At 53.5% G+C, this 21,864-nt stretch overlaps 2 protein-coding genes across 2 annotated transcripts in view; one reads left to right on the top strand and one right to left on the bottom strand.

The window, feature by feature from the left end:
• BIN3 (bridging integrator 3) overlaps positions 1–6,485 on the top strand; it is a 41,671-nt gene extending 35,186 nt beyond the window's left edge. Inside the window, exons 7-9 of the mRNA XM_028522028.2 lie at positions 2,230–2,356; positions 2,540–2,694; positions 5,272–6,485. Of these exons, the coding sequence (XP_028377829.1) occupies positions 2,230–2,356; positions 2,540–2,694; positions 5,272–5,419 (430 nt within the window). The 3' untranslated portion in view covers positions 5,420–6,485. The remainder of the gene's footprint in view (positions 1–2,229; positions 2,357–2,539; positions 2,695–5,271) is intronic.
• Positions 6,434–21,420, bottom strand: CCAR2 (cell cycle and apoptosis regulator 2). Its single transcript, XM_036032682.1, is given in 42 exon segments — positions 6,434–7,240; positions 7,428–7,518; positions 7,520–7,635; positions 7,788–7,976; positions 8,076–8,118; positions 8,120–8,140; positions 8,142–8,189; positions 8,368–8,466; positions 8,468–8,515; positions 8,941–8,973; positions 8,975–9,021; positions 9,166–9,274; positions 9,276–9,315; positions 9,873–9,921; positions 9,924–9,980; positions 9,983–10,010; positions 10,012–10,092; positions 10,207–10,226; positions 10,229–10,321; positions 10,324–10,415; positions 10,504–10,585; positions 10,588–10,615; positions 10,617–10,698; positions 11,146–11,234; positions 11,236–11,315; positions 11,642–11,750; positions 11,839–11,895; positions 11,897–12,022; positions 12,024–12,050; positions 12,052–12,064; positions 13,605–13,633; positions 13,635–13,728; positions 18,295–18,407; positions 18,556–18,615; positions 18,618–18,656; positions 18,658–18,672; positions 18,674–18,700; positions 18,870–18,984; positions 19,172–19,263; positions 19,656–19,747; positions 20,321–20,418; positions 21,277–21,420. Coding segments are annotated over 41 exon segments (2,778 nt in total). The 5' UTR covers positions 20,379–20,418; positions 21,277–21,420; the 3' UTR covers positions 6,434–7,193.
• Positions 21,421–21,864: the final 444 nt, after the last annotated feature.

Genomic DNA, 21,864 nt, shown 5'->3' with positions numbered 1-21,864 from the left:
CCTCGTGGTTTGACTGAGGGGCGCTGCTAGGGGAGGCAGAAGTTACCTTGGCGAAGGAAGAGTTTTCCTGGAGGGTCTAACAGCAACAGCGAGCAGCTCCTGCTGCAGCCACCTCTTCCTCACAGATGCAGGTGGTCTCGCTCCCAGGAGGCCTAGGTGGCACCCTGCAGGCGCAGCCACTGAAGTCGCCCGGCGGCACGTGGAAATCTAGAACCGCCAGACCCACGCCTTGCTCATCCAGGACAGCAGAGGCCCAGGCGCCAGGGCCACCCAGGCAGCAGGCGGATTCTCCCAAGAGAGCCAGGGTGACTGCTGCTGGCCCCTGGTCCAGTTGGGTTGGACAGCGAGATGGTGTGATGGCTTTTCAGGTCCAACGGCACCTGCTGCCTCTCAACTACTGGTGCACTCCTCCCAGGAAGGCCAGGCTCCCCCAGCAACAGGGACCCCAGCAGGGCAGCCGCCTGGGGCCGGAGCAGTACACTCACAGCTCCTCTTGGGGGACTCACCTGTTCACACCTACGTCAGGAGCCCTGCATCCTGGACGTGGCCAGTCCCCCAGCCAGTGTGCTTGGCACCCAGGAGGTCTCCATCTTCTGCCTGGCAGAACTGTCATTCAAAAACATCAACTTGATTACTGGGTGAAGGGGCACATGGCTGAGGCTTCAGAGACGTTTGTGTGGGTTTATCCACTTTGAGTTTCCAGTTAGGGTGAGGCCCATTATGGGTACCCATTTAAGTGAGAAAGACTCGCTTTAGCCCTCTTTCTCATCAGAATCCACTGCCCAGGTCTAAAGTTTTGCTTGGAGCTGTTAAGTGCTGTGGTCAAGCTTGCTTCTGCATTCTGTGGGCGGAAGTGTTCATTACTCTTATATGACATGTGCTCTTGATTGTTAAGGCTTTTTTTTAAAGATTGTATTTACTTTTAGAGAGAGGGGAAGGAAGGGAGGAAGAGAAACATCAATGTGCGATTGGTTGCCTCTCACACGGCCCCCACTGGGGACCTAGTCTGTGACCTAGGCATATGCCCTGACTAGAACCGAACTAGCGACCCTTTTAATACATAGGGCCATTGCTCAATCCACTGAGCCACACCAGCCAGAGCTGTTGAGGTTTTTAAAATTAAATTCATGGTCAATGTTCTTTGGAGAGCCCAACTTGTAAATTAACTCTCCACATAGTATCTGGAATTAAAATGCAACCCATGAGCTCAGATGCCCTCCTAGTTCCGAGAGCACGGTGCAGGCTGAAACCGGCAGCGGCCCCTCCCCGCCTTACATCTCCCTGGGCTGCTCCAGGAGGAGCTGACTTTCCCTGGTCTTCTCAACCCTGAGAACCTGCCACGCTGCTGCTTTCCCTCTGTGGCACAGCCAGACCTCCACCAGCGTGTGGTAGCACCCTCCCCGCCTCATCTTCTCTCAGTCCTGTTCACGAAGCCCTGTGCACAGGCTTGCCTTGCCTTCTTCACCACGCGTTATTGACCTCCACCCCTGCTGGGGCAGTTGGACCGTTTTCGGGGTGGGGCCAGAGGCACCCTGCTTTCTCTGTAGTCCAGTATGGGGGTGGGGGGGGGGTGAGGCCGCAGCAGGGGGTGTTTGTTTGGAGAGGCTTTTGGGCTTGTTAGAAACCTCTTTATGAAAAGGGTTTTTTTAATATTATTTAAGAATAGTGGACATAGGATGTTACATCCCTTTCTGGTATGTAACACACTGATAGGACACGTATATACCTTATGAAGTGATTGCCACTTGGAGGTTTTGATTGCAATTCTGCCACCTGCTGGTGGCATCTGAGACAGTGGGGAGGTGCCCTGGCAGAACTGAGACATTGGGTTCTCTCTGGACCATCCACTGCCTAATTGTGACTTTGGTCATGTCAGGTTCTCTCTAGCCTCACGTTTTCTTTCATTTTTGTAAAGGAAGATGTTGGGCCAGATGACTTTCCAAGGAGTCTCCGGCTCTGCCTTGCCCTTTACAAGACTCTGTGGTGTGGGGCTGGGAGTGGGGGCAGTGGCAGCATCAGAGGCCTCATGGATTCATGACCCATTGTGTTTTGCTCAGGGCAGGGGCGTGGACCCTTAGCCTCGTGTTCTTTCCCCGCGGCCAGGGCCCACTGGTCTCATGCATAGCAAACCCCCAAGACCTAGGGCAGGACCTGGCACCTCTCAGGTGGGCACTCAGCACGTGTTTCTGAGTGAACGACCGGCTACGCCCAACCCGCCTGTGTCGGCAGGTTCGGCAGTGTCTTCCCGAGCCTCAACATGGCGGTGAAACGGCGGGAGCAGGCCCTGCAAGACTACAGGAGGCTGCAGGCCAAGGTGGAGAAGTATGAGGAAAAGGAGAAGACAGCGCCAGTGCTGGCCAAAACTCCACCAGGTACCCGGGAGGGAGGGTGGAGAGTGGGCTGCAGGGCCCCCTTTCCCTGGGGGCTGTAGGACCAAGACACCTGGTCTTCTGACACCCCCTCCCCATACACACATGCGCTCATGCATGGGCCCCCCAGCAGGGAGGCTGGGTGAGCCACTAGGGGCTCTGACAGCCAGACTCTTGCTTCCCAGGCCCGGGAAGAGCTGCGGCCCGTGCGGGAGGACTTTGAGGCCAAGAATAAGCAGCTCCTAGATGAGATGCCAAGGTTCTACAACAGTCGGCTCGACTACTTCCAGCCCAGCTTCGAGTCCCTGATCCGAGCACAGGTGAGGCAGCCCTGCACCCTGGGCCCCAAGGGCCGGCCCCAGGCTTCCTCTCCAGAGATAGTCATGGGCTTCGCAGACACACCTCATGGCAGCTGCCGCTCCCCACACCAGAAGGGGCCTCAGCCATTCTCTGCCAAGACAGCCACCCAGCTTGGCCCTGGCGCTGCCCCCAAGGAAGGGACCCAGGGGTCTGGTTAGTTGCTGGAATTTCTGTTTTTGTTCCTGCATCACCCTTTGGTTGGTCCCACCCTAGGACGAGGTCTCTTGTTTAACAGCCCTTCCCTCAAGGCCTCGCTCACATTTCACCCTAGCAACAAGAACAAATGAGGCTGCACCATCAGCCCCTCACTTTGATGGGCGGTTCCTTTGCCTGGTATGCTTAGGAAGTCAGGGATAGAGGCCTATGGGGTAAAGTCCCTTTTCTGAGGACCCTACACACCCATCCCCACCTAGTTACTCCTCTTCCTTTGGTGGGAGACCACAGAGTATCTGGACTTTCAGCAACCCATCGAGGGGCCCCTGAACCCTGGGGAAAGCCATGCTTGGGGCCTGGGGCCCGGGGCCACGGCATACCTTCCAGCAGGAGAGGCAGGTGGGGGAATGGGGGCAGGTGCCCATCAGAAGCACCAAGACCAGGCAGCCAGCAAGCCCTTTCTCCTGCCACTCAGGGTTTGTAGGGACATGAGTGTGCAATGGGCATAGCCGCTGCCCTCCTTGCCCCCTTTACCTCCTGTCCTTCAGGCCATTTGCAGGGATCAGTCCCAGAGGAACGGCTGAGGTGCCAGAGCCAGGGAGTCTCCCCCCACGTGTGCCCCCCAGCCGACCTTAGGTGCTCAGCACCCTGCCACCTTTCCCACCTGTGCCCGCCAGGTAGCAAAGCTAAAGGCTAATCAGGTCTCCATCCACCTCCAGCCCTCCATCTCTTGGCCTTGGTGTTTGGCGCCCCTCAGTGGACACTGTCATTCCTTGCAGGGTCCACAATCACAGGCGCCCAAAAGAAAAGCCCGATTCCTGCCTCACCACCTGCCATCTTTAGTCCCTGCCATCCCACACCAAAACCATGGGATTTGTAGTTGGGATCAGGAACCCTGAGCAGGGTGGATGTTGGACTGGGACTTGTTAGTAATCATATCCTTGGTCGCAGAGGTAAAGCGAGGCAGAAAGCCACCCTTGCCCCAGAGCATTGCCCTGTAGGTGAGGGCTTCCTTCCAGCAGCTTCCTCCTGGGCCCTATGGCATGCCCTGCGTCTTCCCTCCTGCACACCGTGCCTCCTACACCATCACCACCCCTGTTTCCGGCCCCTGCCCCCTGCAGGCTGCCCTACCTCTTCCATCCTGTGCTTGGGGAGGAAGCTCCAGGGGTCGAGGCTTCAGCATGCCTGGGTGGAGCAGCTGGGGAGCTTGGGATGCCCTGTCACCAGGCAGCAGGGTGGCCGGGGGTGTTGCTGCCTCCTCCTCTGCACCAGCCTCCCCTCCCTCAGTTGCCCTGCCATTAGTCACTGGAGAAGTGAGCATCCTAATGACTCAGCCAGCAGTGCAGCTCAGGGTGGGGGGGGGGGGGCGCCATCCCCTGCCACCCCGCCCCGCCCCCCGCAGCACTAGCCCAGGCCCCATACCCTGAGGTGACAGGATGTAAGAGCCTTGGATGTGAGAGATGCTTTCTCAGAAGCAGTTCAGCCATGCTCCTGCCACCAGACATGCAGTGCAGCATGCCCTTACCGGTAATGGCACTCCAGGTTTCTAAAGTAGTAGAGACCCTTTTCCCGAAGGACAGCTTGGAGCTGGAGATGATAAAATGTAGACATTTTGAATAGTGTGGAACACTTTCATGGAAATACGCACTTTCATTTGTCTCAAGGTGGAGGCTGAGGCAAGAATGGCTTCTGTCCCCTCTCCTGGCAAAGCCTCTGCCCTGCCCACTCAGGCCCTGGGTCTAGTCAGCCCTCAGCCGTGTGTGTGAGTCACCCACACCTCCCCCCACACCCCATCCCTGACATTGTCCACCTGGGCCAAGCACCTTAGGTATGATTGACACTGACACAGCGGGGAAGGAATGGAAAGCTAAGAAGTGTCACCACTGTCACCTTCCAAAGACCAGCCTTCAGGGCTTTGTGAACCTGCCCTGCCCTCTCCTCACAAACACAAGCCTCTGGCTTCTCATCACTTCTATGAAGCAGTGAGCTGTAGTCACAGTGCCTGGTTCCCTTGGCCCCCCTGGAACCTGCCAAGCATCCTCCCATTCCCCCATCCCTGGCCTGGGGTGTACTGTCCCCCCACCACCCAGCACATGCACACCCCACTGCGCTGCTTAGAGAGAAGGCAGAGTTCCCACCTCCACCTCCCGCCTCCCGAGGAGCTGTTGCTTCCCTCGCCCATTGACTTACTGCCACCCCAAGCAGTGGACCTTCCCGAAGGGCTGCAGGCAGTGGTTCACTCCTCCCTGGTTTCCATGCAGTTTAGGGAGATCCACTGAGGGGGAGGGCAGCAAGGGAGGGACCAGCAGAACCCAGCCCAGAGAGGGCAGTGCTGTGGGGCTGGGGGCCAAGAGCCCAGCCCCACTGACCTGCCCCTCCTCCCACCCAGGGTGGTCTACTACTCTGAAATGCACAAGATCTTTGGAGACCTGAGCCAACAGCTGGACCAGCCTGGCCACTCCGATGAGCAGCGGGAACGGGAGAATGAGGCTAAACTGAGTGAGCTCAGAGCCCTCTCAATTGTGGCTGATGACTGAGCCTGGGACTCGGGAAAACTCCTGGAGCACACGTCGGCCTCTCCAGGCTTTGACCTTGCCCAGCTTGGGCCCAGGCCTCAGCCATAGAGGGGCCTTCTCTGGGAGAACTGGGGGGCTCAAGGCCCCCCTCCCTGCCTCAGCAGCCCTTTGGAATGAGCCTGGCACCCAGAGCCCCAAACAGGCTGCCATCTCCCCACCCATAGCAGGAGCCCCCGGACAGGTAAGCAGCCTAGAACTGCTTTCTTATTTCCACAACTGCCCTGGCCCAGCGCCATAGTGGGCTCCCAGCTTGCGAAGGTCATGGGCTCCGTCAGCTCGCAAGCAGTCCCAGCTGTTTGCAGGGTCGCATCATATCTACCTCCTAAAGACCCGTCCTGGGGAGTCCACCCACCCTTCGGCCTCCCCCTACTCTCCCTCCTGGGAGAGGGTCACGATACTGCCCCAATGAGTGCTGTGGTCTCCCAGCCCTGACTGCCCCTCGCCCAGGTTCCCAGCACCACAGAGGCTCGCTCAGCCCATTTCTATCCTTTCAGTCAAGGGCAGGGAAGACCCCCCCAAGCCTGAAGGTTCCGTAACACAGGTTCACCTTGTGCAATGTCCTACCACAAAAAAAGTCACAGACCAATTCATGGGCCTCAAAGCCACAGCAGTGGGTTGTGTCTCACCTGAATATTTGGAATTTTATTTTTTCAAGTAAAGTTTTCAGTAAAATGTCCTTGTTTTATTGTGCTGTAACTAAGGAAAGGAGAGGACAGCCACCTCAGGTTTTTTTTAGGGTAACACTGCCCCCTGCTGAGCTGGCAGGGCCACTACAGCATCCTCTCCCCTGAGCAGCCAGCAGCCAAGGTCAGGAGCAAAGGGGCTAGGCTCTCTCCCTGACACCCTGCCCACCTTTGGGAGGCCACTCCACCTCCATCCAGCAGAAGCTGGGCCAAGGGCCAGGAGGAAGGGCAGGAGCACAAGCAGACCTGGAAGAGGACGAAGGGAAAAAGCCAATGGAGGACACTTGGTTTGTTTTGACTTTGGTTTATTTAAAAAACAAAAAGCAAAAAAAAAAAAAAAAAAACCCACAAAAAAAAACAACTTTATATACAAAGTCAAACTGAAACCACGGGTTATGGAAAGAGGCGAGACACATGGGGAACAGGGAAAAAGGCTGGGCCAGAGCCAATACCACATTCTGAACACCGGGAGCCAGGGAGCTGAAGGGCTGGTTTCTTCTGGCAAGTCCGGGGTGGCTGCAACAGTGTGTACTGGCAAACAGCCCGAGCGCGAGGCTTGCTGGCACTGACTCCATTCCTCCAAAGGCCACAGGAAACGCGTCCCAAACCTGCTCCTGTGACCCAGCAGGGTTTGTGCCATCTGGAGGAAGGGCTCTTACCCCAGCCAGATTCCACGTCTGTTTCTTCATTTATTGGCATCAGACCTTAGGACAGTCGAAAGCCTTTTCCTCCCCTGTCTTACTCTAATCTGGAAGAGGACAGGAGAAAGCACAAGACTAAAGGGCCCCAGGAGAAACCCCAAGGTAGAGGGCAAAATGACATTCAAGGGGTGCAGATGTTGGATTTAGTTAAGTGGAACCGGCTCCTCACTCGTCCGTCCCACACAGCACAGGCAACCCCGCCCCGAGCTCCCTACACAGGCTGAGCACAGGGTTCAGCGCCCGCCTTCGGCTCCGAGGTCCTGCTCCAGCTTCCTTCTGGAACCAAAGGGCTCTAACTTCACCAGGCTCCATCGCTGACCTCGCAGGACGGCAGCTCCTGCGCCAGGCCCCTCAGTTGCTAGGTGCTGGCTCCTCCTTCTCTACCCAGCTGTCAGCCTGTTTGAAACAGATGGCACAAGAATTAGGCCCAAGGAGGAAAAACTACTATCCACTGCCTCCTGGGTGCAAGGAGCTGAGTGATGGACTCCCTAAGAAACCAGTGGCTGGGGGAGGAGGTGAGGGTGGACCTGGCATCACCGTGACCAAGCCCCTGACTCCGCACCAGCTCTCCTGCCAGCTCACCTTTTTCAACCATTCGCTGCATCTCCAGCTGCAGGGGGGTCAGGCGTCTCCGGAAGTCATGCAGCAGCCGCTGAAGCTGGTTCTTCTGTCGCTCTGGCCGTGCGGGGCATGTCTTCGGCCTCAGCCAGCCGGTGTGGCGGCAGCTCCTGCATGTCTGCTGCCAGTGTCTTATTCGTTACTTCAGTGGCTGAGAAGCGGTGATGGCTCTCCTCTGGTGGGAACATACCAGAAAGACTGCTGCTAAGTTAAAAACCTAAGTACAGGGTGAGAGGCCTGAAGCCTGAGGAACAGGGTTCCCTCTTGGGCTCTGTGGACATGCCTACCAGCCATCACCACAGGCCCCCGCAGCACAGACCCACTCACCCAGCTTCAGTTCCAGTGTATGAATTTTGTTCTCCAGGTAGAGCCGTCCACTGTCCTGCTGCTCTGCACGGAGCAGCAGGTTCCCCACATTGATCAGGCTGCCGTTGTGGGACACCAGGCCTTTGTGTTCCGTGGGGGCAGCTCCCGGCTTTGCGCTTTTCCCAGAAGGAGGTAGCAGGTCCAGGTTTCCTAGTGGGGCCATGAAAAGGAGTAAGGACAGGTCTCAGGGGGAGGAGGACAGCCGCCCTGCCTGTCCTGCATGGAAGGCCGCACAGCACTGGTACGCACCAAAGAGCGCCTCCTCGGGAAGCCCGCTGTCCGGGCCCTCCCGCGCGGCTGTACTGCAGGCTGCGGGTACTGGCAAATGTTCTGGGTCACCACCCTGCTGACCAGCTGCTTGGCCTACAGCAAACACACACCCAAGATCCCCTCTGATGAGCAGACCGCAAGCCCCCAAGTGTGGAAGAACCTAGAACTAGAGCGTCCTCTGAGTCCCCCGCAGGAACAAGGCGCGTGCCTGTGCACATCACGGCAGGTGAGGCCCCCAGAAAGGACCAAAAGGGGGTGCAAGGGAAGGCACCTGTTCCGCACTGAGCCGGAGCCCAAGGGTAAGCAGAATCCTCTCCAAGTCTCGCCGGTGCAAGTAGCCACACCAGTTGGCATCAAAGAAGACAAACGCGGAGAAGACAATCCAAAGGGAGCACGGCAGAGGGGTCCAGCTCCTTGGGCTGCAAGAGAAACAAGGAAGAATACGGTTACAAGTAGTTGTCTCAGTGGCCAAGTCACCCAGGACATAGCCCGTGTACACTGAGTGGGCTGGCTGGCATGATCACACCGGACGCACCTTCCCTTCGGAGGACCTAACCCTGGGCCGACAAGCAAAGGCTGGTTCCCAGCACTCGGGGCTCCAGGGATGTCTCACACAGAGGAACCCTGTGTGCTCCCAGACCGGGCACCCCACTCGGATTCACCCCAGAAGAGACACTGAAACGACTCCTAGACCCCATGGAAATGCCGTTCTATGAGCCAAGAACCACGTTTTGTCTTTTGTCAATAACTACTGAAGTCATTTGACAGAAGTATCCAAGGACTGACCCAGGTCTTCCTGAGTGTCACTGTCACTGAGGCCGGAGGAGCAGAACAGAGGTCTTACCATGTCCTGAAGGGAAGAGAACTCCATCTCTGACCTGGTTGGCGGCCACAGACCGGACCTCAGAATCCTCCAGCTTGGCTCCTGCTACAGAAAGACCTGAGGTGAGCGAGGTGTAGGGCCACTCGGACAGACGGGCTCCAGTCCTAACCGGAGACCTGGGGCCAGAGTCAGGATGCCGCCAGCCGGCACCCACGCCCGCCCCGCCCCCACCCAGCGAGCACCTACCGAACTCCTCCTCGCCATCATCCCTCAGCAGCAGCAGCTCCGGGTCGAGGGCCATCTCACAGAGGTCCTCAGACGCCTCCCCCCGGGGCTTCTTTCCTCCTCTTCCTCTCCCCAGAAGATGGGGGTTTCGGCAACAAGCCCATCCTCCTTCTGTGGGAGACAGACCAAGAGGAGGAGGACTGTCACCCTGCAGTAACTAACGATAACAACAGCTAACACTGAGCATTGGCCACAGGCGGGCCTTGCAAAGGACCTGCAATGCGCCGCCTCGTGGGACACGTTACATGATGGGCTTCGGAGCAGACCAGGGTGCTCTCCGAGACACCTAGGATTCTGCTCGCGGGCTGTACGTGAGAGAGTTCAGTTAGGCAAGAAGCGCCCCACGTGCTTTTCGACGGCATTAAGAAATACAGTGTGCTGGTCAACCACACCCCCACCCTCCTCAGAGCACTCACTCGTGAGATTCCCATGCTGCCATGCCAACCCACCACACTTTCCTTCCCCTCCTCCAGCCCACCTCCCGCCTAGCACAGCACCCACTAGTCGTGTGGCTGTGCATGGTTCGAAGCACCCCACACCTGAGCACACACTCGGGTCTCGAGGCACGGACAGTGAGTGAGAGGAGTGCCGAGAGAAGGCCCATCTGGTGCTCAGGGTCCGCATGGCTGCGCGTAGCCCCCAGTGCCATGCAGGGCAGGGTACTCAACGGTGGGACGTCTGCCTCGGCGGCTGTGCCCTCACTCTGTACCTCATCCTTGGACTCTTGGCCACCTCCTCCTTGCCTGCTTCTTCTTCCTTGGCCACCTCCTCCTTTCAGGTTCAGGTGGGGCCACAACCTTTTCAGGAAAGGCTCAGCAGCATCTTATAAATCCTATAGCCAAAGTCCCTCTGCAGCATCTCCAGGAACAGCTCAGCCAACACCATCACCTGCGTGAAAGATGCAGCAGGGGGTCCCCGGGCGCAGGAAAAAAGGGAGTGTTCCAAGACCCACCACACACCCATACGCACTACCCAATGGTTTCCCCAGGCTCCTATACCTACCTCAAAAGAGATCCTTTCTTTGGCCTCCGGTCCTCCACAATACCATGCAGGGAGAGGGTTACACAGCCAGGGTGTGCCATGACAGCAGGCTCTAGAGGGGGCGGAGGCGCCTCTGAAGATCAGTGTCCACTTCCTGTTGTGTGGTGACCTCTGGGTTCTCCTCATTCTGTTTAGATGTGTCTGCTGCTTGCTCGGATGCATCAGGCTGCCTGTTCCCGTAGGCTCTGTTTTCTGTGACAAAAGCCGGGAGCTGTGACTACCTGGGCTTCAAAGGCCAGGGTAACCTGCTCTCCCCACCGTTCAGAAGGCTTTCACCTTACCACTGGCACCTCTTGGGCCGGGAGCGCTGCCTCGGCAGCTTTCTGCTGACACAAGGCCTCCACTCTTCCAAAGGAGGCATGACAGTCCAGCACGTCTGGCAGGTACACCACCACAGTCTGCAGCCTCCTTGGGGGTCCCGGCTGCAGGTACTGAAACCTCAGCAAAGCGCACCTGCTCACAGCAAAGAGAGAAAACGAAGTAGGGACCCAGGACATTCGTAAGCAAGTGCTTCAGCTTCAAGTCAACATTTAGTCAGCACATACTGCAAAGCCACACTTTGAAAGTTTCAAAAATAAAAAGAGACCGAGTCTCTCAAGAATGGTTAGTCAGTGGGGAGGCACATGTAAGCAGCCATTTGTTCCAAGGGCTAAGGCAACAAGGCGCGGCGCAGGTCCCTGGCAGGCCCCTATCCGGCGGGCCCTGAGGGCCAGCTGCCTTCAACGTGCTTATTCCTCATCATAGTCAAGGCAGCCATTTGTGAGGGGCAGGTTGAGTGGGGACTAGGGAGAAGAGGACAGCTAAACAGGTCAGAAAGGTGCAAAAGCTAGCCTGAACAGTTTTGCCAACTCAACTTGCCAACTCTCAGCCTACAGACGAGAGCTTGGGGCAGCCACTCACCACTTCGTGCAGGCGCTCAAGTCAATGCCGGCCTGGGCTTGCGCACAGCGGATGGCAGTGCGGACTAGCACCTGCGGGTCCGCCCTTGGGGTCGAGGCCATCCAGGGAAGGAGACCACTCACCCCCAACCAGCACTGCCTCTTCTTCCTTCCGGCCCAACAAAAACTGAAAAATGAGATCAGGGATAAGAAATGGAAAACCAGCTACCAGGGTCTCCCCACTGGGAGGCAGCCCACCACTAGGGGATGCAGGTGGCAGGCTGTGAGGAGTCCACATGGCAGCAGGGGTGGCTTCTCCACCTTGGAACATGACCCAGCCACCTAACTCTCTGACAACTAAGGACAGCTCCTAGCAATGCTGCGCTCTTGGTAAAAGAAGAGGTGTGTCAGCTCTGAACTCCTCGTTCATGACAGGAGCTGAGTGGCTGAAAACGTGACAGGGCCTGGACATCGTCATGAGTGCATCTTTGCCTGGGGACTTCAGCTCTCACCTTGATCTGCCTTCAGAGGGTGTTCTGGCGTCTCCCTCGGCTCAGCCATGTCATCCACAAAGAGCATGCAACAGCGATACAGTTCTTCTAGGCCCGGGGAAGAGAGCAGCAGTACCTGGCCAGGGGTGGCAGGAAGGACACACTCAAGAGCTTTTTCAACCCCCGACAATGGGATGAAAGCAGCAAGCCCCCCACCAACTTACCTTGGAACTGTAAGTGGGGTCACTGTCCACAGGGAGGGGCTCAGCACCAGCGTCTGGGAGCTGGCTCCTTCTCAGAAGATACCTGGATACGGCTCGGATGATGGAGGGAAAACGGCTGGCTCAGAGGGAAGGCTGACAGCCAGCTCAGATGCACAGCCATGAAATCTGAGGGGACCAGGAGGCTGCTGGTAGCGGCGCTGGAGTTCTAGGAAAGTCACAGGTGGGGCTGTAGGAAGAAAGCAAGGGGATCCAGAAAGAGCCAAGACTAAATTATTTTTTAAATGGAACCATAAAAAAACTTGAAAAATAAAAGGACCAAGTATTTTATGATCTGGAAAGAACTTTGTAAGTAAGACCACATCTGGAAAAGAAAAGGATGGGATCCGATCTGACCACAAAATGGTACCAACCCTCTAAAACAAAAAGGCAACCTGGGAAGGAAACAACGTTTGCAATACATGACTGAGAAAAGGGTCATTGTCTTAACATGAGTGGAGCCCAAAAATCACTGACTGAAAGTTCATAAGTCTAAGAGAAAAGTGACATCAACAGGCACTTAAGAGAAAATGAGACTTAAAAACCCATAAAAAATATGCTCGTCTCACTCATAATTAAAGAAATACAAATCAGAATATCACTTTTCAACCCACCTGACTGATAAAGATCAAAAAGTCTGATAATGCAAGCGCTGGGCAGAGGCCTGGGGAGACAAGTGCTTCAGGCCCCAAGGTGAGAACGTAGGTAAACCTGTACGAGGCTCTTGACCAGAATGGGCACCATCTGTCAATGTTTAAAATCAAAGCCCTTCGGGCCAGCTACTCCTTTTCTAGGAACTGATCGCCATCCAAAAATTGCTCGTACCTGTCCACATAGATGTATGTGGAAGGATGTTTATTACAACAATATTTAGGGTAAGAAAGACTGCACATGGAGAGAAAGTTGGTTAAAGAAATGGCAGTGCAGCCATTTGGTGGGACACCATGTAGTTACTAAAAAGAATGAGCTGAAGCTAATAAATGTTAACATGGAATAAATTCTAAGATATGTTAAGTGAAAAAGCAAGTACCAAACAGTATGTACAACAGGCCTCCATTTGGCACTTGTGTTTAAAAACCACAGGTGTGTGTGTGGCTGTTAGCATGTTCCAGCTGGACGTGACATGGGATCGGTGTCTTAGGAGGAGATGGAGCCAGTGGATCGGCATGAAGAACAGGGGGCCCTGTCTGGGCCGGGGACTTCGGTGGACATGGCTTCGGGAGTCTGCCCAATACAGCAGCTGGAGCCCTATGTCTCCTCCACTGCTGGATGGAATGTGGAGTCGGTCATCTACCTCTCAGTCAGTCAGTTTTCTCGTGTGGGAAGGAGGCTTGCAGGCCAGCGTCCTCATACATGCTGTAGCGCTTTAAAAATAATGCAGAGGATCCCAAGAAAACCAGTCCCAGAGTTCCTATGAGCTGCAGTTTTCTACCTGGATTTATAACTGCTATTGGGTACCCTAGATTTTGATTGGCAAAGCCTCAATTACAGCTTGCCATAGCATTTCTGGTGATCATATCATCAAGTTCTATCAGGGCACTCATGTCGGTGGTGCTCTACTGACCAAGTCTGAGATTTTAAAATAAAAAATCATCACATTAAAAAACAAAGACAAAACAAAAGATCACAAGAACACACACACACATACACACACACAGACCGTATCTCATTTACACAAGACACTGTAACTAGCTGCAAGCCACACCTGCCCACCCAGCCTTGCCGCTCACCTGTCCACAGTATAGGGAGTGAGATGGACCCCGGTAAGGAGGCAGGTCATGCCCTCGGTTTCTTAAGCACCCCAAGGCTCTCCACCAGGCCCGCTGCTTGCGTTTCTTGGAGTCGTAGTCATCGCTGGAGGTTGGTCCATCACCAGAGGGAAAAAACCACACTGTTACTTACAGATTCAACACATTCTGGCCTGAAACGAACGGGGAATGACCTGACTCCCCAGCAGCAAAGAAGTGGATAAAGAAGGTGTGCTAACAGCCATATAACAAGTTGTTATAAAGATGTTAAAATGGAGATTTAATGCTTTTAATAACCATTTATGTTTAGCCAAAAAAAATAGTATGTAACAATCTAAATACAGCAGTGCCTCAACTGTGAAATAAAAAATGCAAGCTTTAAAAGACTAAAATGAAATAAGAGATGAATAATGGTGGTTGCCTCTAATAAAGCTTATGAATAATTTTTAAATATTTTCTGAACTTTATATAGTTAATATAACTTTTGAAATTAGCATAAAAGAATTTAGCTGATTATTTTTTTAATTTTTATTTATTGACTTTAGAGAGAGAGGAAGGAGGAAAGAGAAATAATGATTTGCTGTTCCACTTATTGATGCATTCATTGGTTGCCTTCTTGTATGAGCCCTGACTGGGGATCAAACCTGCATACAACCTTGCTATATCTGGACATGCTTAACCAACTGAACTACCTTGCCGCAGAGCTTAACTGGTTTTTTGGTTTGTTTGGTTTTTTGTTTGTTTTTTGACACAAGACACATCATGGTACCTTGCTAAGGTTCCATAAAGTAAGTTTTATTTAAAAAGACACTTTTCATAATGAACCTTTGGCAGTACACATTAAAGGCATAAATACTCAAGCCCTGGAAAATTTATCCCAAGGAAGTTAGTTCAAAAGAAGCAAAAAGGAGGCCCTGGCCAGGTAGCTCAGTGGTTAAGGCATTGTCCTGATAGACCAAGGTTACAGGTTCAATTCCCGGTCAGGGCACTTAAAAGAATCAACCAATGAATGCATCAATAGTAGAAAAAACAAATCAATGGGTTTCTCTCTCTCTCTCTCTCTAAAAATCAATGAATTAAAAAAGTTATATACATACTGGAAGAAATTCAAGCTAAGAGTAAGAAAACCATATTCATATCCAGCAGTGTTCTGAATTGATATTGTAAATACGTAAAATAATCATGCAGGCATTAAAAGTCATGAAGAGCTACATAGAAAAAAATGTTTACAAAGAATGTATAAAATCACTTGAACTCTAAGATCAAAAGTATTAAAAAGTATGAATATATATAGATAATGATTAGAAAAGACTATGGGGGAAAATAGCAAGAAGTAATTTTTCTCTTCAAAAGTTTCTAATGGTTCTTAACGGTTACCTTTTAAGGAAAGGATGGCACGCACATGTTTACTTTTTAACTTTGTGTGACAGCATGCATTACTCTGTGTACATTCTTGTGTAAATCATTTATCCCTGTGTCACTAGTATGGGTACAACGAAATAGAAACAGTAGAACAGAAAAAACTTGTAGACCATTATAACATGCCAGACTAAAGTAGTAGGAAAACCCATGTCTGATGTGAGAAATGCAATCACTGCTCGCTTCTTCGAGTGATGGGTGACTAGAGTGGATTATACTTACCAGGTCTCGCTTCTTTCCCTTAGCCCTGCCTGGGCCTCCTTCCCTAGTCATTACACCCCAGAGAACTAGTTGGTTATATTTAACACAAACTTTTCTTTTTCTCCTTGTCGGGTAATTTCCCTGCCTCATTTGCACCTGTCTCCAAAGCCTGCCCTTTCTCCAACCCTGCTGTAATGGATATCAGTGCCCCCATGTCTCTAACAGAAGAGCTGTCCCCAGTCATCTGTACACCCCCTCAGCCTGCCCGTGACTAGAGGGGACTCTTCCATACACACTGGCGCCTCTAGTTAAACTGGATGTTCTCCTGAGTCCTGTGACTCCAACGGCCAGGCTCTTTCCTTACTGCAGCCTGTCAGCAGCAGGTACCAGGTAGTGGTACCAGGGGAGGGCTTCTCGGTGACCTCAGCAGGAGGAGACCTGGGTCCCTGCCTCCCAAAGCCAAAAATTCAAAATCAAACTTAGCTTCCAGCCAAAATGCTAATGTGGCCGACTCCTTTATGGCCTGCTGCTCTCCCCAGAACAACCTAATTCTTACTGCCGCCTTTCCTACTTGGCAGATTCTCTCTACTGACTGATGGCAATGTCTGTCCTTCCCTAGAAGCCATGACACTGAAGCACCATAGCCAAAGTAACGTAACACCAGCCTGGCACAGGGCTCAACACATCCAGGCCAATCCCATGCAACTGACTGTATGGAAAGACTGGACTTGAACAAACTGACCGTAACCAGAGGGGAGGGGGAAGGGGATAATGGGGGGTAAAAGGGGGAAGGGTCATCAAGGAACACTCCCCATGTGTCCAAGGGTCCAAAGGACACATGTACAAAGCCAAATAGGAGTAAGATCGAGGGTGGGAGATGGGGATGGCTGGAGTGGAGGAAGGAGAGTGGGGGGTGGAGACAATTGCACTTGAACAACAATAAAAAAAAAGAGGGGTGGGGGAGAAAGACTGAACTTGAACCTAAAGCAGAAAGTTCCAAGCAGTCATTGATTCCCATCCAGGCCACATCATCCCTGAGCACACTCACTGTGATTTTGTAATGAAGACTTTAAAAAATTCACAGAATGTGAGTGGTGGAGGGTCTTTGGAAACTGCAGACCAGGAAGATGCACCAGATGAGAGATGTGGGTGGAGGCAAAACATATACCAGTGACTTGTGAATGGGACAATGTGCTTCAAAGTGGTGAAGACACTGTTGGAAAACAATCCTAGACAATCAAAGCGTCCCCTAGGTAGGAATTCACAGATGGCCTGTCCACAGGAACAAACACTAGGCTAGCTTCAGCACAGAGACTAGCTACATCACTTTGCCTAAACTTTCTTTTTTCTTTTACGATTTTATTTATTTTTAGACGGAGGGGAAGGGAGGGAGAGAGAGAGAGAAACATCAATGTGTGGTTGCCTCTTGTGTGCCCCCTACTGGGGACCTGGCCTGCAACCCAGGCATGTGCCCTGAATGGGAATTAAACCAGTGATGGGAATTGAACCAGCAACCCATTGGTTTGCAGGCCGGCACTCAATCTACTGAGCCACACCAGAGAGGGCTGCCTAAACTTTCTGAGTTACTCCATGAGCCTTTTAAGTGTTCGCCTTGGACTGCAATCTCAGCCCTGACCGTGGAGTCGGGTTCCTTCTCTACAGTTCTCATTTCATAAGAGAGCAAGACTGAGAGAGCAAGACCATGAGAGCAATGTTCTCGAGTGATGGGAATCTTTCTTTTTAACCTTTGGGGGCAGGGGGAGAAAGGTAGAGAAACACCCACATATGAGAGCCTCTCGTACACCCCCAACGGGGGACCTGGCCTGCAACCCAGGTATGTGCTCTGACCGGGAATCAAACTGGTGACCTCTCAGTTCCAAGCCCAGGCTCAATCCAACTGGGCCCACACGTCAGGGCGGAAATGTTCTACATCTTGAGAGAGGGATTTCCATTTGGTCAAAACTGTCCAGTATAAGATTTGTGCATTTCAACCTGTATACATTTTACATTTAAAAAAGTTTTACATTAAAAAAAGCATGTACGAGGCAGGGAACAGATAGAGGCAGAAATGGAAGAAGATGGCAGGTGTAGACACTTGAAGCCGGGTAATGGGTATATGACAGTTCATCCTTTTGTTTACTTTGCTTAGACTTAAAATTTTCCTCAATAAAAAATTAACACAGGCCCTGGCTGGTGTAGCTCAGTGGATTGAGTGCCACCCTGTGAAACAAAGGGTCACTGGTTCGATTCTTGGGCCCCCAGTGGGGGATGAGTGAGAGGCAACCACACATGGATGTCTCTCTCCCTCTCTTTCTCCTCCCTTCTCCTCTCTATAAAAGTAAGTAAATGCAATATTTTTTTAAAAAAAAGCTAAAATAAGACCAACAGATAGAAATAAAATGAGTCTTGAGCAAACTAGTCTACAGCTTAACTACTAGGAACATAAGCACAACCCTTTAGGGAGAGAGTAAGGCAGGATAAAAAACACATGAGCCAGAGAAACAGGCAAGCGTGCTCCCGGCAGTCCCTGTCGCTCACAGGTGATACAGGTTGGCCTCGGAGGCCCTAAGGCCCAGACCCACGGGGGCGGCCCCACACCAGGGCCAAGGAACTGTCTCCATGTCCAAGGCACAGGCCTAGACGTCTAGGCAGAGTGCAACATTCTAACCCCACACTGATGTATACAATGTATACAAAGAAATGTTTCAACTAGGAACTAAAACATTCTACAAAGTTACTTTTTCTGATAACTGCTATTTCCTTGACAGTTTTGATTTCTAGTATCTCAATCTCAGTGACTAGAAATAAAGGGAAAAGTATATATTAAGAAAATTTCAGATGATTATTTTGAAAAGTGAACTACCAAATCCCTGCTTTGCTGAACCAGGTGATAAAGTTCCATTATTTTTATAGACCTCACTATGTGCCTGCTTATTTCAGGGTCTACCTGCAGGGAAGAGAATGTTATATCAACAGAGTAGCAAAGAAAGGGACAGTGCTTCTTGAGGCAAATAAGAAAATAAAACATTTTTCTGGTTGAACATCCTCTTACCTTCGGCCCTGAATCCAATCGCCATGAGGACCCCGAGCAGGAAATCTGTTCAGGTGGCTCAGATGAAGTGTATGGGATGTTTGGAAAAAGACTCAGAGCTGCATAGAAAGTGGCTGGTGACATCAAAAATTAAACATGTACTTCCCTGTCTCTTTTCTTTCAGTGCACAGAAATACCCACTTCTATTCATAGAGCAGCAACCTGACAGTTACGAGTCCATTCACCCCCCAGAGTGCCGCATAAAGCCACACCCCATGCCACTGGGTACTCCCGTTTCTGAGGAAAGAGGGGGGGAATTCGGTGAGGCTGGAAGATCAACTCGGAGGCTGAGCTCCCAGAATCCCTTGCTTCTGGCCCAGGGCTTGCCACATGTAGAAGGTGGAGGTGCTGGGGACTTCAGTAGGGGCTACAGGACAGTAACCAGGAAATCAGGACATCCCATGGTTGATGTGCTCACTACCTTGGACAGATGCAGCCCCACCCCCTTGACAAAAGTACGGTTCTCACCAAGCTTTCGGAAACAGGGGCTTCCCTCCATCCCCTTTCCAACGCATGTGACAAGGAGAAATGTATACCTGGTTGGAGAGTGTTTGCACCTTGACAGCATTCCAAGGCACTGCCTGGCCTGGGTTGTATGCAGCCTTCACCAGCACCTTCTCACCCAGCTGGGGCAGCCGGCCCTTCACCACACTGCCAGCACACAAGCCAGGAGGCCCAGTCAGGAGGCCCGGCCACGGCCCCCTGACGAGCCCTGCCCATCAAGATTTCTCACCCCTTGCATGAAAACAGCAAAGGGATAACATCAGAGGAGCCCCAAAGCATGGTGACAGACTGAATCCAGCAAGCATTTCCAAAAGGAGACCAGCCTCGAACTTACCTCAGCTGAAAAAAGACCTCTTCATCCACCACCCCAAAATAGTCGTGCAAGCTGGTAACAATTCCAGTGAAGACCCGCTGCTTCTCCCCACCCTGTAAGACAAGGTGTCATTTAAAACAGGGAGCATTTGTCTATGTTCTGCTGTTAGCATCTCATCTCTGTGTAGCCCACTGCCCCAGCTCATTCAGAGCACTGCCTCGAGATTCACATGGAAGGAAGGGAGGGGAGGCGGGCATTATGCTGATTCTCGCATCACAAGCTGCTTCTACGATTTCCAGTCCCTTTGTTCCAAGAAGCATCCAGAGATTTCCCTAGAGCCAGCACTCTGCACACCCCAGTCAGCGGTGCCTAGTCACCTCCGCACTGGCCGAGGGCACAACTGTCAGAGATGAACACTGTGATGCAAAAATGAAAGTATCGAGCACCCATGCATACCAGGGTGGTCCCCAGGGCTGGTGCTCACTAGGACGGACGCCCAACCTACCTGAAGGTGCCTGGCATTCTGGGACAGGTCTGTGGCCACAGGGGGGGTGAGCAAACCAGGAGGAGGGCCCAGAAGAGACGTGGAAGCTGTGCCTACGGACAGAGAAGCAATCTCCAGGGACGGCACCTACCATCTTAACCACTACAGTCAACAAGAGCAGCAACTTTCAGCCTTTTTCACCTCACAGCACACAAATGACTAAAATTCTGCGGCACACCAGAAAACATAGTTTTTTGCTGCTCTAACCAGAAAAGTAGGTATAATTTTGATTCATTCACACCAGACGCCTATTGCTATGTTGACTGTTGTCATTGTTTCTTTAATCTGACAGTCTAAGGGAAAAAAGCGAATGCCCCTGACTAAACAGCCGGGTGCTGCATGGTTTAAAAATCCCTGCGCGCAGCAGTGTGCCTGTCACTGCACACCCGGCTGAGGGTCACTGACCTAGCCCACACGGCAAGCCCAGCGGGCAGAGGGGCCCCAAGCAACCCTCCACAGGGCTTCGCTGTCAACCGCGCGCCAGCGCCTGTTTTCCTCCGCGACATCAGCAGCGAACCGTGCTCCGCCAGGGAAACCCGACGGCCAAGTTTTCTCCAGACTGACTCCAGAGCACATCCTGTTTCAGTACGATGCCAGAGCCCCGGCAGGGAGAAAGTAACGGTCACCTGAGAAGTTGCGTCCCCCTGGAAGTGGGTTGATCCGCTGGCGCTTAAATTGGGACATTGGGAATGCAGTCCTCTTTCAGAGTCTTGGGGGGGAAAACCTTCAATCAGGAAAGAAATAAGTTAACAGCTCATAGGGGAATTTTCCATCAGCCCCAAAACAGGAACTAAGTTCCTGAGGAGAGCAGGGAGAATGAATTGGAGGCGATGAAGGGAGTGTGAGAGGAGGAAGAACTGAAGTGATCACCCGGCTCCAGTAGAGCCCTCACCACCAACCCAGCGGCGGGGACACAGTCGGACTACGTGAAAGAAAAGCCAACTGGAGCCCAGAGATTGCGACTCGCCCCAGTCCCCACAACCAGTCAGGACAACACTGGGGCCTCACACCCAGGTCTCCCGACAATGCAGCGCCCCTCTCGCCGCGCCGCGCCACCCCCGGATGCGCGAGGGGTCTGGAGGCTGGAAGGGGCCCGGAGACATTCATTCATTCAAACACATCCGCCAAAATGCTCCCCGCAAGGCCCAGAAAAATGAAGGAGGCTGCCTCCAGAGAGGGGACCGTGAGGGCCTTCTCCCCGGAAGCCTGGCCCGTTGTCCCCCGGCCCGTGGCAAGGCAGCCGTGTGGCCCGGCCGACCGCGGATCCGGCTGCGCGCCCGCCCTCCGGCTCCCGCGCAGCCCGGCCCTTCGCTCCTGCCTCAGCGGCCGCCGGTACCGGATCGCCCGGGCAGGGCAGGGCCGCGCCGCGGCCAGGCCGCCGTGAGAGGACGGAGGCGCGCGGTTCCTCCTCCGCCCGCCCCCGGGGCCGGGGCCGAGGCCGTTGCCAGGGAGACGGGGCTTGCAGTCCGAGGGGGGCTCGGCCCCTTCCCCGGCCCGTGCATCGTTGCTGCCTGGCCCTCGCGGCCCCTCGGTCGGGGAGGAGCGACGGGGCAGAAGAGCGGCGGGGGGCCGGCCAACCCACCTGCGGGCCAGGGCCGCGACACCGGGGGGACAAAGACACCCGGACCACCGCTGCTGCTGCTGCCGCCGCCACCGGAAGCGGCCTCTCCGGAAACGCGACCACTGGTCGGAAGCTGCCACTCTCCCGGATATAGTCCCTCCCCCGCGGGCACCGGACCTCCCCCTCCCCCACGCCGGCCGCCGGCCCGCTCCGACCCGGAGCGGAAGTACGCCGTCCCCCTCGGACGCGCGTTCGGAAGCCGCGCCTGGGTGGTGTCCTCGCTTAAGTGTCCCATTAGAAAAATGGGCTTCAGGGAATTAGTTCTTTGTCCAAAGACAGCTAGAGTGCGGCCCCAAACCTGAGGAAGGGCGCAGTCTTGCCCTCATTCGGGCAGACCCCCGAGACTGCAGTCGCGGGACAGCCGAACCCTGCGGATGGATGGCCATTTCTGGGAGGTGTTCCTGTGTCTGTCTCTAGCCACTGATCCCAGCCCCAGCCCTGCCCTTCCACTGAGGGCAACCATACATACACACCACCCCTCCATCCTCTGGGTGCCCGCAGACTAAGCTTTCCCCTTTCTCAATTAACAAAAAGCTAGGAACCTAACAG

The sequence above is a fragment of the Phyllostomus discolor genome, chromosome 8 (assembly GCF_004126475.2).
Source record: "Phyllostomus discolor isolate MPI-MPIP mPhyDis1 chromosome 8, mPhyDis1.pri.v3, whole genome shotgun sequence".
Lineage (NCBI taxonomy): Eukaryota > Metazoa > Chordata > Mammalia > Chiroptera > Phyllostomidae > Phyllostomus > Phyllostomus discolor.
This window is presented reverse-complemented; position numbering and strand designations above follow the sequence as displayed.